Below are 16,916 nucleotides of genomic sequence, written 5' to 3'. Positions count from 1 at the left end.
CACAAGTCTACATCCCAAGCTCACTTACTCTCACCACTCTCTTCACTCCAACATTCTCCCTTTACAAGTCTTCACCTTCGCCTCCACAAGATAATGATCAGACATCCCTCCAGCTTCACCTCTCAGCACATTAACATCTAAAAGTCTCTCTCGCATGCCTATCAATTAACACGTAATCCAATAACGTTCTCTGGCCATCTCTCCTACTTACATACGTATACTTATGCATATCTCTCTTTTTAAACCATGTATTCCCAGTCACCTGTCCTTTTTCAGCACATAAATCTACAAGCACTTCACCATTTCCACTTACAACACTGAACACCCCATGTACACCAATTATTCCCTCAACTGCCACATTACTCACCTTTGCCTTCAAATTACCCATCACTATAACCCAGTCTCATGCATCAAAACTACTAACACACTCATATGCTCCGAAAACTCTTGCCTCTCATGATCTTTCTTCTTATGCCCAGGTGCATATGCACCCATTTCTCTCCATCCAATTTCAGTTTTACCCATATCAATCTAGAGTTTACTTTCTTACACTCAATCACATACTCCCACAACTCCTGTTTCAGGAGTAGTGCTACTCCTTCCCTTGCTCTTGTCCTCTCACTAACCCCTGACTTTACTCCTAACACATTGCCAAACCACTCTTCCCCTTTACCCTTGAGCTTCGTTTTACTCAGAGCCAAAACATCCAGGTTCCTTTCCTCAAACATACTACCTATCTCTTCTTTTTTCTCATCTTTCTTCCATCCACACATATTTAGACACCCCAATCTGAGCCTTCGGGGAAGATTTGCACTCCCCGCGTGACTTCTTCTTCTGTTTCTCCTTTTAGAAAATTAAAATACAAGGAGGGGAGGGTTTCCAGCTTCCCACTCCCGTCCCCTTTAGTCGCCTTTTATGACACGTGAGGAATAAGGGAAAAAGAATGCTATCCATGTATTTCCTGCATGTCGTAGGAGGCGACTAAAGGGAGGATTGGGGACAGGAAATCCTCCCCTTCTCACTTTTAATTTTACATAAAGAAGGAATAGAGATGGAGGCCAAGTGAGGATATTCTGTCACAGGCTGATTCGTCTGGTCTTAATGGTACCTCACTAATGCAGGAAATGGGAAGTGGTATGAAAACACACACTCACACACACATATATATATTTATTTATTATTTATTTATTATTTTTATTTTCCTTTGTCGCTGTCTCCTGCATTAGTGAGGTAGAGCAAGGAAACAGACGAAAGAATGGCCCACCTCACACACATAAACATGTATGTACATACACGTCCACACATGCAAATATACACACCTATACATCACAACGTATACATATATATATATACACACGCAGACATATACATATATACACATGTACATAATTCATACTTTCTGCCTTTATTCATTCCCATCGCCACCCCGCCACACGTGAAATAACAACCCCCTCCCCCCTCATGTGTGCAAGGTAGCGCTAGGAAAAGACAACAAAGGCCACATTCATTCACACTTGGGTCTCTAGCTGTCATGTAATAATGTACCGAAACCACAGCTCCCTTTCCACATCCAGGCCCGACTGAACTTACCCCAGACGCTTCACATGCCCTGGTTCAATCCATTGACAGCACATCAACCCTGGTATACCACATCGTTCCAATTCACTCTATTCCTTGCACGCCTTTCACCCTCCTGCGTGTTCAGGACCCGATCACTCAAAATCTTTTTCACTCCATCTTTCCACCCCCAATTTAGTCTCCCACTTCTCCTCGTTCCCTCCACCTCTGACACATATATCCTCTTGGTCAATCTCTCCTCTCTCATTCTCTCCATATGACTAAACCACCTCAAAACACCATCTTCTGCTCTCTCAACCACACTATTTTTATTACCACACATCTCTCTTACCCTTTCATTACTTACTCGATCAAACCACCTCACACCACATATTATCCTCAAACGTCTCATTTCTAGCACATCCACCCTCCCCCGCACAACTCTATTTATAGCCCACACCTCACAACCATATATCGTTGTTGGAACCACTATTCCTTCAAACATACCCATTTTTGCTCTCCAAGATAACGTTCTCGATTCAATTATCCGAGAACTTTCACCCACTCCTGCACCCCATGATTTACTTCTGCTTCCATTGTTTCATCCGCTGCCAAATCCACTCCCAGATATCAAAAACATATTTAATTCTATGAGTCCATGGGGAAAATGAAACACGATAAGTTCCCAAGTGTACTTTCGTGTAATAGTCACATCATCAGGGGAGATACAAGAAAGAAATATAAGCCAGTTGATATACAAGGAAGAGACATTGCTTGGATGCCATTTGGTAAACCTGTTTACCAAATGGCGTCTTAACTACGTTTCTTTATTGGGAATACCTGGTTTTAAAAGAGATATATACACAAGTATATGTATGTAAGTAGGAGAGATGGCCAAAGAGCTTTATTGGATTATGTGTTAATTGATGGGCATGTGAAAGAGAGACTTTTAGGTGTCAATGATCTGAGAGGAGCAGCTGGAGGGATGTCTGATCATTATCTTATGGAGGCAAAGGTGAAGATTTGTAGAGGTTTTAGAAAAGAAGAGAGAATGTTGGGTTAAGAGAGTGGTGACAGTAAATGAGCTTGGAAAGATTGGGTGCAGGATGGCAAAAGGTGAGAGCAGATGATAAATGGAGTTGGGGGAGAATGGGATGTATTTAGGGAAGCAGTGATGGCTTGTGCAAAAGATGCTTGTGGCATGAGAAGTGTGGGACATGGGCAGATTAGAAAGGGTAGTGAGTGGTGGGATGAAGAAGTAAGAATGTTAGTGAAAGAGAAGATAGAGGCGTTGGGACAATTTTTGCAGGGAAGTAGTACAAATGACTGGGAGATCTAGAAAAGAAAGCAGCACGAGGTCAGGAGAAAGGTGCAAAAGGTGAAAAAGAGGGTAAATGAGAATTCAGGTGAGAGTATCATTAAATTTTAGGGAAAAGAAAATGTTTTGGAAGGAGGTAAATAAAGTGTGTAAGACAAGCGAACAAATGGGAACATCAGTGAAGGGTGCTAATGGGGAGGTAGTAACAAGTAGTGGTGAAGTGAGAAGGAGATGGAATGAGTATTTTGAAAGTTTGTGTAATGCGTATGATTATAGAGTGGCAGATATGGAATGTTTTGGTTGAGGTGGTGTGTGAAGTGAGAGGGTCATGAGAATGGTTTGATAAGCAGAGAAGAGGTAGTGAAAGCTTTGCGGAAGATGAAAACCAGCAAGGCAGCGGTTTGGATGGTATTGCAATGGAATTTATTAAGAAAGGAGGTGACTGTGTTGTTGATTGGCTGTTAAGGATATTCAGTGTATGTATGGTTCATGGTGAAGTGCCTGAGAATTGGTGGAATGCATGCATAGTGCCATTGTACAAAGGCAAAGGGGATAAAGGTGAGGGTTCATATTTTAGAGGTGTGAGTTTGTTGATTATTCCTGGGAAATTTTATGGGAGGGTATTGATTTAGAGGGTAAAGGCATGTACAGAGCATCAGGTTGAGGAAGAGCAGTGGGGTTTCAGAAGTGGTAGAGGATGTGTGGATCAGGTGTTAGCTTTGAAGAATGTATGTGAAAAATACTTAGAAAAACAAATGGATTTGTATGTAGCATTTTTGGATCTAGAGAAGGCATATGATAGGCTTGATAGAGATGCTTTGTGGAAGTTATTAATAGTATATGATGTGGGAGGTAGGTTGCTAGAAGCAGTGAAATGTTTTTACCAAGCATGTAAGGCATATGTATGAGTAGGAAGAGAGGAAAGTGATTGGTTCCCAGTCATGTTGGTTTGTGAAAGGGTGTGTGATGTCTCCATGGTTGTTTAATTTGTTCATGGATTGAGTGGTTAGGGAGGTAAATGCAAGAGTTTTGGAGAGAGATGCAAGTATGCAGTCTTTGTGGATGAGCAGGCTTGGGAAGGGAGTCAGTTGTTGTTTGCCGATGGTACAGCGCTGGTGCTGATTCCTGTGAGAAACTGCAGAGGCTGGTGACTGATTTGTTAAAGTGTGTGAAAGAAGAAAGTTGAGAGTAAATGTAGGTAAGAGCAAGGTTATTAGGTTCAGTAGGGTTAAGGGACAAGTTAATTGGGAGGTAAGTTTGAATGGAGAAAAACTGGAGGAAGTGAAGTGATTTAGATATCTGGGAGTGGATTTAGCAGCAAATGGAACCATAGAAGCAGAAGTGAGTCACAGGGTTGGGGAGGGGGTGAAGGTTCTGGGAGCGTTGAAGAATGTGTGAAAGTCGAGAACGTTATCTTGGAAAGCAAAAATGGGTATGTTTGAAGGAATAGTGGTTCGACCAATGTTATATGGCTGCAAGACATGGTCTGTAGATAGGTTTGTGTGGAGGAGGGTGGATGTGTTAGAAATGAGATGTTTAAGGACAATATGTGTTTTGAGGTGGTTTGATCGAGGAAGTAAAGAAAGGGTAAGAGATGTATGGTGATGGAAAGAGTGTGGTTGAGAGTGTGAAGAATTGTGGCCTTTTTATGTCTTTTTGTGGCACTACCTCGTGGTTTTTGTGGATGTGTGTGTGTGTGTGTGTGTGTGTGTGTGTGTGTGCGTGTGTGTGTGTGTGTGTGTGTGTGTGCGTGTGTGTGTGTGTGTGTGTGCGTGTGTGTGTGTGCTATTTCCCATGTGGTGGGGTGGCGATGGCAATGGATGAAGGCAGTAAGTGTGAATATGTACGCATGTATATATTCATATGTCTGTGTATGTATACGTTGAAATTTATAGGTATGTATATGTGTGTGTGTTTGTGTGTGTGTGTGTGTGGGTGTTATCTATATACTTGCGTATGTGGGTGGGTTGGGCCATTCTTTTGTCTGTTTCCTTGCGCTACCTAGCTAACGTGGGAGATGACAGGTGATTATAATGATTAAGTAAAAAAAATGATGTAGATTATACTTATACTTAATCGCTGTCTCCCATGTCAGCGAGATAGCGCAAGGAAACAGATTTTAATTATTTGCCTTTCCTGTCCGAGCTAGGGAGGGTCCAGAAAACGACTGAGGCTTTGAAGAAAAATACATCCTTTTATGGATTTTTCCTTTGTTCCTTCTTTGGAAAGTAGTATATGACTGGAAGATTCCCAAATCCTATGCTCCCATCTAGCTTTGTTGCATTCTAAAACACACATGGAATGCAGAGATAGAATTATTTCTCCCCTAACCTTGAAGTACATATATTTTATGCATCTTTTTCTTTTTTCATACTTGATTGCCATATCCCATGTTAGGTAATGCCAGGAACAGATAAAGAAGGCCACATTTGCTCACATCCATTCTTTCGCTGTCACGTTTACTGCACCAAAACCACAGCTCATTTTTCCTCAAACAGGCCTCACAGACCTTTCCATGGTTTTACTCAGGCTGTGTCACATGCTGGGGTTCAATCCAATGACAGCACATCAATTCCTGTATTCTATATCATTCCAATTCACTCTAATGCACACATACCCTTCACCATCCTGCATGCTCATTCCATGATTACTCAAAATCTTTTTCACTCCATCCATTTATCTCCAATTCGGTCTCCCCCTTCTCTTTGTTCCCTCCACTTCTGACAGATATATCCTTTTGATTAACTTTTCCTCTCTTATTCTTTCCACATGTCCAAACCATTTCATCACACCCTCTTCAGGTGTCTCACCCACACCTTTTTTTATCACATCTCTCTTACTGTTTTATGATTTAATTGATCAGACTACCTCACACCACATTATTATTATTCATAAACATTTCATTTCCAACACATCATTCCTCCACCACATATCCTGATGTATAGCCCATGATATAATGTTGGGACTACTGTATTTTCAAACATACCCATATTTGCCCTCCCGGGTAAAGATCTCTTATTTCCACACATTCTTCAAGGATCTCAGACCCCCCCCATCTCACCAACCCTATGACTCGCTTCCCCATCCATTATTCCATTTGCTATCATGTGCACTCTCAAGTACCTGAAACATTTCTTTCACTTGTTTGTTCAAACTCGCATTCCAAGTAACCAGTCCCTAATCCCTGTTAAACCTAATAACCTTGGTATTCACATTTACTCTTAACTGTCGCCTTTCACACACACTTCCTAGCTTAGTCACCAGCCTTTTCAGTTTGTCACTTGAATCTGCTACAAGTGCTGTATCATCAGCAAACAACAGTGACTCATTTCCCAGGCCCTCTCGAGATTCCCCTGCAAACTGCATACAGGACCCTCTCTCTAAGACTTCTCTTACCTCCCTCACCACCCCATCCATAAACAAATTAAAGATGTGGTGATATCACACACCCCTGTTGTAGACTGACCCACAGTTGGAACTACTCACTCTCTGTACTTGTATATCCTTACACCCTTAAGAAAAACTTTTCATTGTTTCTAGTGGCCTTCCTTTCTCACAATATATTCTCAAGACCTTCCACAAGGCATCTGTATCAACCCTATCATAGGCTTTCTACAGATCTATAAATATTGCATACAAATTTATATTGTTTCTGTTAGTATTTCTGAAACACATTCTTTTAAGTAAACACCTGATCCACTTCTGAAACCATGTTGTACCTCCCCAGTCAGATGCACTGTACGTACCTTCACCCTCTCAATCATTACCCTTCGATACAGCTTGTCCGACACACTCAGTAAACTTGTACCTCTGTAGTTAGAACACTCACCCTTATCCTCCTTTTCTTTACACAGTAGCACTTTACATGCATTCTGCCAATCCCCAGCCTTCTCACCATGATATGTATGTATGTACATTGGAAATCATAACTAACCAATCAACAACACACTCGCCACCTTTCTTAAAAAAAATCACCTGTGATACCATCCACTTTTGCCACCTAGCCACATTTCATCTTGTTTAAACTTTTCACCACCTCTTCTTATTTTCACCAAACTACTGTCCATGACTCTCTCACTTTGCACACCACCTCACCCAAACACCCTACATCTGCCACCCTATCAGCAAACACTTCTAACAGTTCTTCAGTAAATGCCACATGCAAATATATATGTTTTGCCAAGTATTTCTCAAACAGTTTTTAATGCAAACACCTGATCCACACATCCACTTCAGAAACCACACTGTTCCTTCCCAGTCTGATGCTCTGTACATGCCTTCACCCTCTCGGTCATTACTCAGCCATATTGCTTACCAGGTACACTCAACAAACTTGTACCTCTGTAGTTTGAAAAGTCACCCTTATCCCCCTCTCCTTTGCTATTCCTCGGGCTTCTCACCAAGATCTACACATATGTTGAAATTCATGATTAATCTTTTTTTCTCATCATCAGGTGTGTAGGCACTAAGAATCATCATCCCTCACAATCATCCAATTACATTTTTACTCATGTCAGTCCAGAGCTCACTTTCTTAAATGCTTCCACTCCCCCACAACTTGAGCTTCAGGAGTAGTGCTTCCTCTTCCTTAACTCTTTTTCTCTTACCAACCCATGACTTTTAAGGCATTTCCAAACCATTCTTTCCCTTTTCCCTTGAGTTTTGTTATACTCAGAGCCAGAACATCTAGGTTTTTTCCTCAAACATACTACCTATCTTTCCTTCTCATCTTGGTTGCATTCACAAACATTTAGACACCCCGCTTTAGCATTCGAGAAGGATGAGCACCCTTTGCTTAACCCTGTATGTTCATCTTTTAGAAATTGAAATACAAGAATAGGAAGGTTTTCAGCCCCCTGTTTCCACCTCATATAGTCATCTTCTATGACATGTAGACAGTACAGTGTACACAGACCTCACAGACCCAAGGTCAGACCAAGCGAGGTTGTCTGGTCGTAACACTACTAATATTGCTACTTAGAAAATATGTCCCCTTAAAATCAGTAGAAGAAAAGGATACGAAAGTAAAGGCAGTTTCCTCACCTTTAATCTCTGATTAAAGATAGGTAGAAAAAAATACCTTGCAAGATTATTGTGCCAGAAGGAAAGTTTTGTAGAAAAGTCATATGGTAGAATGAACATGAATATGTCATGCATCCCTTCACTTTTTGTTATAGACAGTCTCGTGACTTACCATGTCTTTATTATTCCTGATGTTGAAGGATGATGCAATTCATTCTTGCTCCCTTAAGTCATATTACATGGGTCAGTTGATGTTGCTATTTTACTGCAATATGGTCAGGGAGAGATCAGTGATTGAGAAGGCAACATAATATCCCAGTATGTTATAATGATTGATTAGATGAATTATTCAATACTGGAGAGTGAGAGGTGATGATCAAGTCAAATTTTGAAGATGTTAACTGTGTTGCTTTGAACAGCATGTTCTTGGAGCTTACTCCACACGTCAATAATGTTTGTGAAAACTGATTTGTGCATTCCAGATTGACTCGGTGACCTCTTAAGTTTTAGTCCATTTCCTCTCATTGTTAGAGCTGGTGCTGCTTTAAAGAAATATTCAGTATTGATTTTGTTGAATCTTCTAAGTAATTTTAAAACATTCTATTAATTTGCTTTGAAGACACCTTTTGCTAACTGAGAACAAGTTTAATTCTCGCAATCTGTCCTCATATGGTTTGTTATACAAGGAAGGAATCAATATAGTTGCTCTTTGTTGCACAGCATCCAATGTAAGAATATCCTTGCTTCACTTGGGGCCCAGAGCTGCATTGCATATTTGAGGTGGAGGTCTAACTAAACTTGGGTATAGTGGTGATATCATGTCCTTGCTTTAGTGTGTAAAGTTTATGATGATGAATACAAGCATCCTATATGTTTTCTTGCAAGATCTGTTACAGTGCTGGGAGAATATGAAGTTGTTGGAAACTGTGACCCCTAGATCCCTAATATAAGGGGTGTGTCTAGCTTGTGGCCCACCATTTGATGATATATTTTTTGTTGAGTTTTCCTACTTGCAACAGCTGACATTTATGGATTCTAAATGGCATTTGCTATTTTCAAGAGCATTTAGTGATTTTATCTAGATCCTCTTGTAAATCTTAGCCTATCCTCTTCTGTTGATATGGCATTGCCATTATTTGTGTCATCTGCAAATTTGTACTCGATCAGCTCTACATCAATATTGTTAATATAAATGATGAAAAGTATGGGCCCGAGGACGGAACCCAGGAGGACTCCTCTAGAAATGGGTGACCACAGTGATGATTCATTGTTCATTACAACTCTTTGCTTCTTATCATGTAACCCAGCTTCTTTCCAGATTCCTTTACATACTGTAGTCTCCAGGACTCGGGCTTTATGCATCAGTTTGACCTGGAGGACTTTGTTGAATGTGATTTGGAAGTTCAGAAGCATAATATCTGCTGCTTTTGTCCTGTTGTGGTTATTGAATGATATAAAATTCAAGGTTTTGTAAGGCACAGTTTTTGCTATCAAAAACCATGCTGTGTATTACCTTGATCAGATTGTAGTGTTCCAAGTAGACTATGATTTTGTCTAATTTACGACTCCCGAAATTTACATATAATTGATGCGAGGCTAATCGGATGGTAATTTCCAGGCATGTCAGGGCTTCCCATTTTGAATATAGGAGAGACATCTGCCAGTCTCCAGTCCTGTAGGACTGTTCCATTCTGGAGAGATTTATTGATGATACAGGTTCATGGTTTGGAAATTTCATGTTTGATGTTTTTAGTTACTTATGGATAGAAATGATCAAGACCTGGACTTTCATTAGTTTTCTGTTTGACTATTTGTGATAGTATGCCTTTAATTGTAACAATTATGGTATCGTGTGTGTAATTAACCACTGTCTTAAAATTTTTGTTGCTGCTTTCTAGTTTAGATACAGAACTGAAAAACTTGTTTAGGGATGTTGCTCTACTTTTACTATCCACAATGGGTTCCCCCATCTTCATTTCCTAAGGATTCTTTCCCACTTCTTTTATGTTTCTGATTATTGAGATGTCTATAAAATCTCTTAGGATTTCTATCACTATGAGGTAGAATTCTTTCTACCCTACCCCCATCTCCGTTCCTTCTTTTGGAAAAGTAATACTGATAGGGAAGATTTCTAGTCCTCTGGTACCACCCCTTTTAGTCACCTCTTACAACTTGCAGGGAATACATAGGAAGTAGGTGAGAGGCATGCAAGGAATAGAGTGAATTGGAACAATGTGGTATACCAGGGTCGACATGCTGTCAGTGGACTGAAGCAAGGCATGTGAAATGTCTGGGGTAAACCATGGAGAGGTCTGTGGGGCCTGTATTTAGAAAAGGAGCTGTAGTTTCAGTGCATTACACATGGCAGCTAGAGATTGAGTGTGAATGAATGTGGCCTTTATTTGTCTGTTTTCCTGGTGTTACCTCGCTAACGTAGGGGATGGCAATGCTGTTTCCTGTGGGGCAGGATGGTGCCAGGAATGGATGAAGGCAAGCATGATTATATGCTTGTTTATATATGTATATGTCTGTGTATATGTATGTATTTATTTTGGTATGTATATGTTTGTATGTGTATGTGCGTGTATGTATATATGTGTGTATATGAGTGGATGGGTCTTTTTTCATATGTTTCCTGGTACTACCTTGCTGATGCAGGAAATGGCAATCAAGTACAAAAGATATAAATAAGTATATATATTCTGTTGGACACCACCTTTATACCTCCTCTTCCCTTTTTCCTTTTGAAATTCAGCTCTCCAAGGCTGCTGCTCCCCCCCTTTATTATCATTTTTGCATTCCTGCTCCCAATGTGGATTTTATATCTACTGTGTGATAAAGTCACCTAATGCACACTTCATGGATCTCGAGCCTACTAACTTTGATACTATCTGGATCATAATCTCTCAGCCTTCTATAATCTTAATGTGTTGTTTTGTTTACTTTTTACTTCCACCCAATTCCTTTATATAAAACTCTTTAAACTATTTCATTTCTTGCCACACAGTGCTGTTCTTTCCACATCCATGCAGTGAGATCCTCTATGCTCTGGATTTCAGTTTACGCTTCAAAGATTAGTTAGGCTTTAACTGGGACGATCCTGGTGGAGCCAAGGCCATTTCTTTTTCTCTCCTTAACATTGTAAATCAGCTAATGAAACAACCCACCCAAGCTCCCACTGTGTGGAGCCAAGGCCATTTCTTTTTCTCTCCTTAACATTGTAAACCAGTTAATGAAACAACCCACCCAAGCTCCCACTGTCACAACCACTCTTCTAACACAACAACCCACCCAAGCTCCCACTGTCACAACCACTCTTCTAACACAACTTCTCTTTTACTTCTGACCTCTCTCATCATATCTTCCCTCTTATGGTCCTCTGACCATAGTCTTATTTCTGTTAATCTCAGGCATGCCTGCCATTTATCCCCCTAATCAAAATACCAACTTTGGCTCTTTGTGATAGCTGAGAGGTTGTCCCTGCACAGCTTCATTTGTAACTTTCCCAGGGATGGTTAGTGGTCCTCAAGGGATGTCCTGTATTGTGGTGCATGCATAGCAGAGGTCATCATGGCTGGGATTAAGTCCTACATCCTATCTTCCTCCAAGTCTTTTTCTCCTCAATCGTGGTTTGATTGTTCCTGTTCTTATGCCATTTTGCATCAAGAACAGCGTGAAATGGACCATGAAACTCTTTCTTCTCCTGGAAACCACCTGCTTTCATTTCTGGTTGGAATCATTGCAAAGCTGTTTTTTGAAGAGCTAGGTGCACTTTCACAAAATATGCAAACTTTGCATCTTTTGACAAATACTTAACCATGAGTATCTTCAACATGTAATTCAGCCATACCTCCTCTTTTCAGGCCTGATCAGTCTGTGAGAATCCTCCAACTGATAAAGCTGCTCTTTTTGGTACATAGTTTTCCTCTAATTTAACTGGAGATGATACAGCTTCTAATCCCATGCCCTCATCTCCTCACACTGGACCTATGTTACCTCCAATATTATCCTCACACAAGGTCTTCCAGGTACTCTCTCAGCTTCAAGTGGACAAGCTTTTTGGCTCAGATGACATACCTCCTTGGGTTCTAAGGGAGTATATTTCTGAGCTAGCATCAGTCCTTGCTTGCCTATTTGCTTGTCAAAAAAAAAAAAAACTCCAACTTTCCTTTGTTCTTGGAAGTACGCCTTGGTACAGTCCATCCTTAAGAAAGGAAACTGTTCTAACACCTCCAGCTTTTGCCTCATAGCTCTCACCTGTGCTGTCTCCAGATTCTTTGAAACTCTAAGTTTTCACATTTTCAAACACTTAGAATCCCAGTCCCTTCTTATAAATCACCAGTATGGATTTCAAAGTGCTAGATCTACTGTTGATCTTCTGTTCTCTGTGACATGCCTCTGGTCCATCTGTCTGAGGGAATTTATGACACTGTTGTCATAGCCCTTGATGTTTCCAAAGTATTTGCAGGATGTGGTAGAAGTCCTAACTTTTTAAACTCCCTTTCTTTGGTTTCACAGCTTCTTTATGTTTTCTGATGCATAGTTTCCTCTTTAGGTATTTCATTGCAGTAAATGTTGATGGGGTGACTAACCCTTCTATCCTGTTAATAGTAGTGTTCCATGGAGTTTTGTCCTATTGTCTACTCTCATTTCTTAGTTAATAATTTCCTTTCCCACTACTGCCGACCTTATTCACTCTTAAGTTGATGATTCCATTGGGCACACTTCATCTTGCTTTTCCTCCCCACTTCCCTTTAATTCTTGTTCTCTTTCTTGTTCTGATCATATTTCCTCTTACTTCAGTCCTGTGCACCATTTTAGGGTGTGGAAGCATTAACTTTGTAAAATTGAATTGAGCAAAAATGCAATTTTTCACTAAATTTTGTTGTAAGAATCATTTGCTCCTGTCTTCCCAATTTCAAAATGCCTTAGTTCAACCCTGTAATGAAAAAACATGTCAGGCATAACCATATCTTCCACTGTCCTGGAAATCTCACATAATCAACATTACAAAGTTTGCTTCCTAAAAGCTGGGAGTGTTGTTTAGGTGTCGTAATTAATTTTCTTGTAAGCAGCTATATCAACTCCTTGGGTTTTATTTGTCCAAGTATGGAATACTTGTCATATTTGGGAAGGCCTATTCTCCACTTCTCTGTTAACTAGATTGGATTCCAAAGCCTTCCACCTCATTCATTCACCTGGCATCACCTCCAGTTTTTCTTCAACCATTTCAAAATGCCATGATGTAGCCCATAGACAGAGTGTCATCCCCTGTATACTACCGCCTCCTGCAAGTTCAGGCTCCAGACACTTTAACTCCAAAAATTCCACATCCTTGGTTTCCCCCCATTTCCTTGTTCACTCCACTTCTGATGTGTATACTCACTCATCCTGTTATCCTTTCCACCAGTCCACAGCATTTCAGCACTCCCTCTTCACCTCTCTCATGCATACTCCTTTTACTGTCACACACCTCTTTTACCTTTTCATTTTTGATTCAATCAGCTTTCCTTACACTACAAATTTTCCTTGCACATTTAATTTCCAAGACATCCATAATCTTCTTTTCATTTTTATCTAAGGCCCACACATCACATCCATGTGACACCAGCTGGACTGTTGTACCATCAAACGATACCCATCTTTGCCCTCAAAGACACTGATTTCTCTTTGCACACATTCCAAAATGCACTCAGGACCTTTGCCTTTGAATGCACAGTATGGCACACTTCACCTCCCATGGTTCCATTTGGTGTATTCCAGTCAAATTCACCCTCAACATAAGCTGTCTATTTTCACTGCTAACTTAATAGCCTTGATTGTATTCTTTTTCACATTTGCCTTTGGCAAAGTGGTAGGGGTGATAGATAGAAGTAGTAGGAAAGAACATTGTACAGGAGCATTAGACAGAAACATTAGGCAGAAGTAGTAGGTAGGAACATTCGGTGGAAGCTTTAGGTAGAAGCAGAAGTTGGGAACATATGGTTGTCCCAGAAGGTAGAAGTAGTCAGTATGAATATTAGGAAGGAACCTCAGAAAACACTGTGCTAGAGTTGCCCCTTGTTAAGGGTGAAGCACTAAAGCCTAAGAAGTGGCACCGGAGTTTATCACTTATGGAGACTCTTTTGCCTTGGCCACCTGCTTAAAAGAGTTCCTGAAGGGAATGAGCATCAGAGGTATAGATATATAGATAGATAGATTCACATTGACTTCCAGCTTTGTCCTTTCAGACACTCCCAAAATTAGACATTGCTTCATAAGTTTCTCACTTGAATCTGGCACCAGTACCATGTTATCCAAAGGCCTCCATCTGTAGCACACTGTGAACCTGCTGGTCTTTCCAAGACTCTTTTATTTGCTTCCCTGTCCACCACATCCATAAACAAATTTAACAGCCATGGTGACATCACACACCCCTGTTATAAAATGACTTGCCATGCTTCTGCCTATCCACACACATACCTTAATCTCTTCATAAGAAGTCTTTACTACCAGTATTAGCCTTCCTTCCACACCTATATGTTTGCAACACCCTCTAGAGAGCATCTTTTATTGACCCCATCAAATGCTTTCTGCAGATCCTTAAGTGCCATATACAAAGCCTTCTGTTTTCCTATGTGTTTTTCACAATTTCTTGAACGTAAACACCTGATCCACACATACTGAACCATTCCTGAAACCCAGTTGTTTCTCCCCCATCTGAAACCCTTTGGAAACACATACACACACACACAGACATTTATATGCAAATTTTTTGGATTGCATTCACGTCTGTTGTGGAGGGAAATTCAGCCATTGCTTCACCTTTGAATAGGGAATTATATATTTGGTTTTGTGTGTGTGTGTGTGCATGTGCGTGCGTGCGTGTGTGTGTGCGCACAGCAGAAAGCCAGCTTTCAGGCTTCTGCCTGTTGTTCTGTTGTCTTGAATCTTTGTTAGGCTTTGATGTGTTTCATGTACCGTAAACATTGATTTTTTTCATATATGTCTGATTTCCTGATCATATCCTTACAGAAACAGGAAGAAGAGAAGGAGAGGGAGAGAAGGCTGAGAGAAAAGGATAGAGAACGGGATCGAGACAGAGATCGAGAGAGAGAACGGGAAAGGGAACGGGAAAGAGACAGGGAAAGGGAGCGAGAAAGGGAGAGGGAGAGGGAACGTGAACGTGAACGTGAGCGGGAACGTGAACGTGAACGAGAAAGGGAAAGGGAGAGAGAACGTGAACGGGAGAGGGAAAGAAGAGAAAGAGAGGAGAAACTGAGGCGGAGATCACGCTCAGGGTCCCGTGGTGGCAGCATAAGAAGATCCAGATCCCAGTCAACAGATAGTCGCAGACTTAAGAAGGAGAAACGTTATTCTAGATCCAGGTGAGTAATCTTATACTTGAGCAGTTTTTCTCTTACCAGGTCATTTGTAGCTCCAAATTTAAAATTGTAGGAAAAAGACTGTGTAGAAATGTAGATTCCTGTGTATGGATTATAATGTTAATGGTTTTGTAGAAATGAATGTGAGAGAGAGAGAGAGAGAGAGAGAGAGAGAGAGAGAGAGAGAGAGAGAGAGAGAGAGAGAGAGAGAGAATGTGACACAACATATTTCATTGAAAGATGACAGCTATTATTATTGTATGAAATGGTGATGGAAAGAGGGTACAGCACCAACAGGAATACATGACAGCAATGTACTTGTCATCAAGATCATCAGATATTCAGAATATCTATAATATTCAGTAAGTAGTATCGAGTAATGTAAATGATTTTGAGTATATCAGCAATGTTAATGACTTTCAATACATTAGCAATAGCATCTGTTGATTGATTTTAAGTACAAGTAGATTTTGAGTTTAAAGCTTCAAGCAGTAGGTCCGCAAATAGATTTAAGCATGTGGAATTCAGTATTAAACACATTAGAGTAACACATATTGGGGTCATTTCATTTGATCATGTATGATGATTAGTAATCATATTGAAGTGAAGGGAGTGCTTTGGTTAGTTATAATGAACTAGAGTATAATTGATGAGCATATCCATTTTATCTCAAAAGGAAATTTAGACTATCTGGAAATATATGAATATCAGGAAATTGCCCTTTTGAAACCCTCTTGTTGTTTAAATGGGATTACTTGACATTTTAGCATTTTGTAATGAAGTTGGCACTTGTGTCAGTCTTTGTACCAGTGACTATGATCGTTTGATTGATGAATATGTATCTCATTTTATGAAAGTCCATTCCTCTATTTGGATCAGGTGCAATTACATATGCATGATTGGTTTGTCATTGTTGTCTTGGTTTAATAGTTTATCGAAATTTTTTTTTTCACTAAGTAATAGTTTATTGAAATTTTTTTTTCACTAAGTACAGTTGAATGGGTACATTGAAGTTATAACAGATTAGATAACTTGTTAGGTTTGGTTTTGAGAATTGATTAGAGAAGGTTCATAACTAATTTTTATTGTACAGCACATTTTAATGATACAGGTTGAGTATTCCTAATCAGAAAATCCAAAATGCTCCAAAACCCGAAACTTTTTGAGAAGCGACATGATATTACAAGTTGAAGATTTCTCACCTGACATCACTTGCCCATGCTGGGCTCTGACACACAGTTGGTGCCAGTTTGTTACAAACCATTGTCACTGCCAGACCTATGTGCATTACTTAGTGTTTTTTTGCATATTCTCTGCTGTGTGAATAAGTGCAAGAAAATGATTGCTTATCAGTAGCATATAAATTCAGAGTCAGGAATGAAGGTGATGCCAAACAAACACAGATTGTCCTTATGGGCAGCTGACGTTGTAACATCTTAGCTTTCTGGTGGTCCACTGTAACACAAACTTTGTTTCATGCACAAAGTTATTAGAGATATTGTATACATTACTTTCAGGCTGTTTCTAAGTTGTGTGAAACAAAAAGATTTTGTGTTTAGACTTGAGTCCCATCCTCAAGATATCACATTATCTGTTATCCATCATGAAAAATGTGGAAAACAGAATGGTATTGAAACAAATGGGTTAGAGCTGAG

General features: G+C 40.1%; 1 protein-coding gene across 5 annotated transcripts in view; it reads left to right on the top strand.

Moving 5' to 3' along the window:
• The window catches only part of LOC139758172 (RNA-binding protein 25-like), a 419,675-nt gene that overhangs the window by 241,086 nt on the left and 161,673 nt on the right, over positions 1–16,916 (top strand). For all 5 annotated transcript variants that reach the window (XM_071679363.1, XM_071679360.1, XM_071679361.1 and 2 more), the window contains one exon: positions 14,912–15,264. In XM_071679363.1, coding sequence (XP_071535464.1) covers positions 14,912–15,264 — 353 coding nt within the window. The remainder of the gene's footprint in view (positions 1–14,911; positions 15,265–16,916) is intronic.

Source organism: Panulirus ornatus, chromosome 29 (assembly GCF_036320965.1).
Source record: "Panulirus ornatus isolate Po-2019 chromosome 29, ASM3632096v1, whole genome shotgun sequence".
NCBI lineage: Eukaryota > Metazoa > Arthropoda > Malacostraca > Decapoda > Palinuridae > Panulirus > Panulirus ornatus.
The sequence above is the reverse complement of the archived record's forward strand: the minus strand, read 5'-3'. Positions and strand labels throughout refer to the sequence as shown.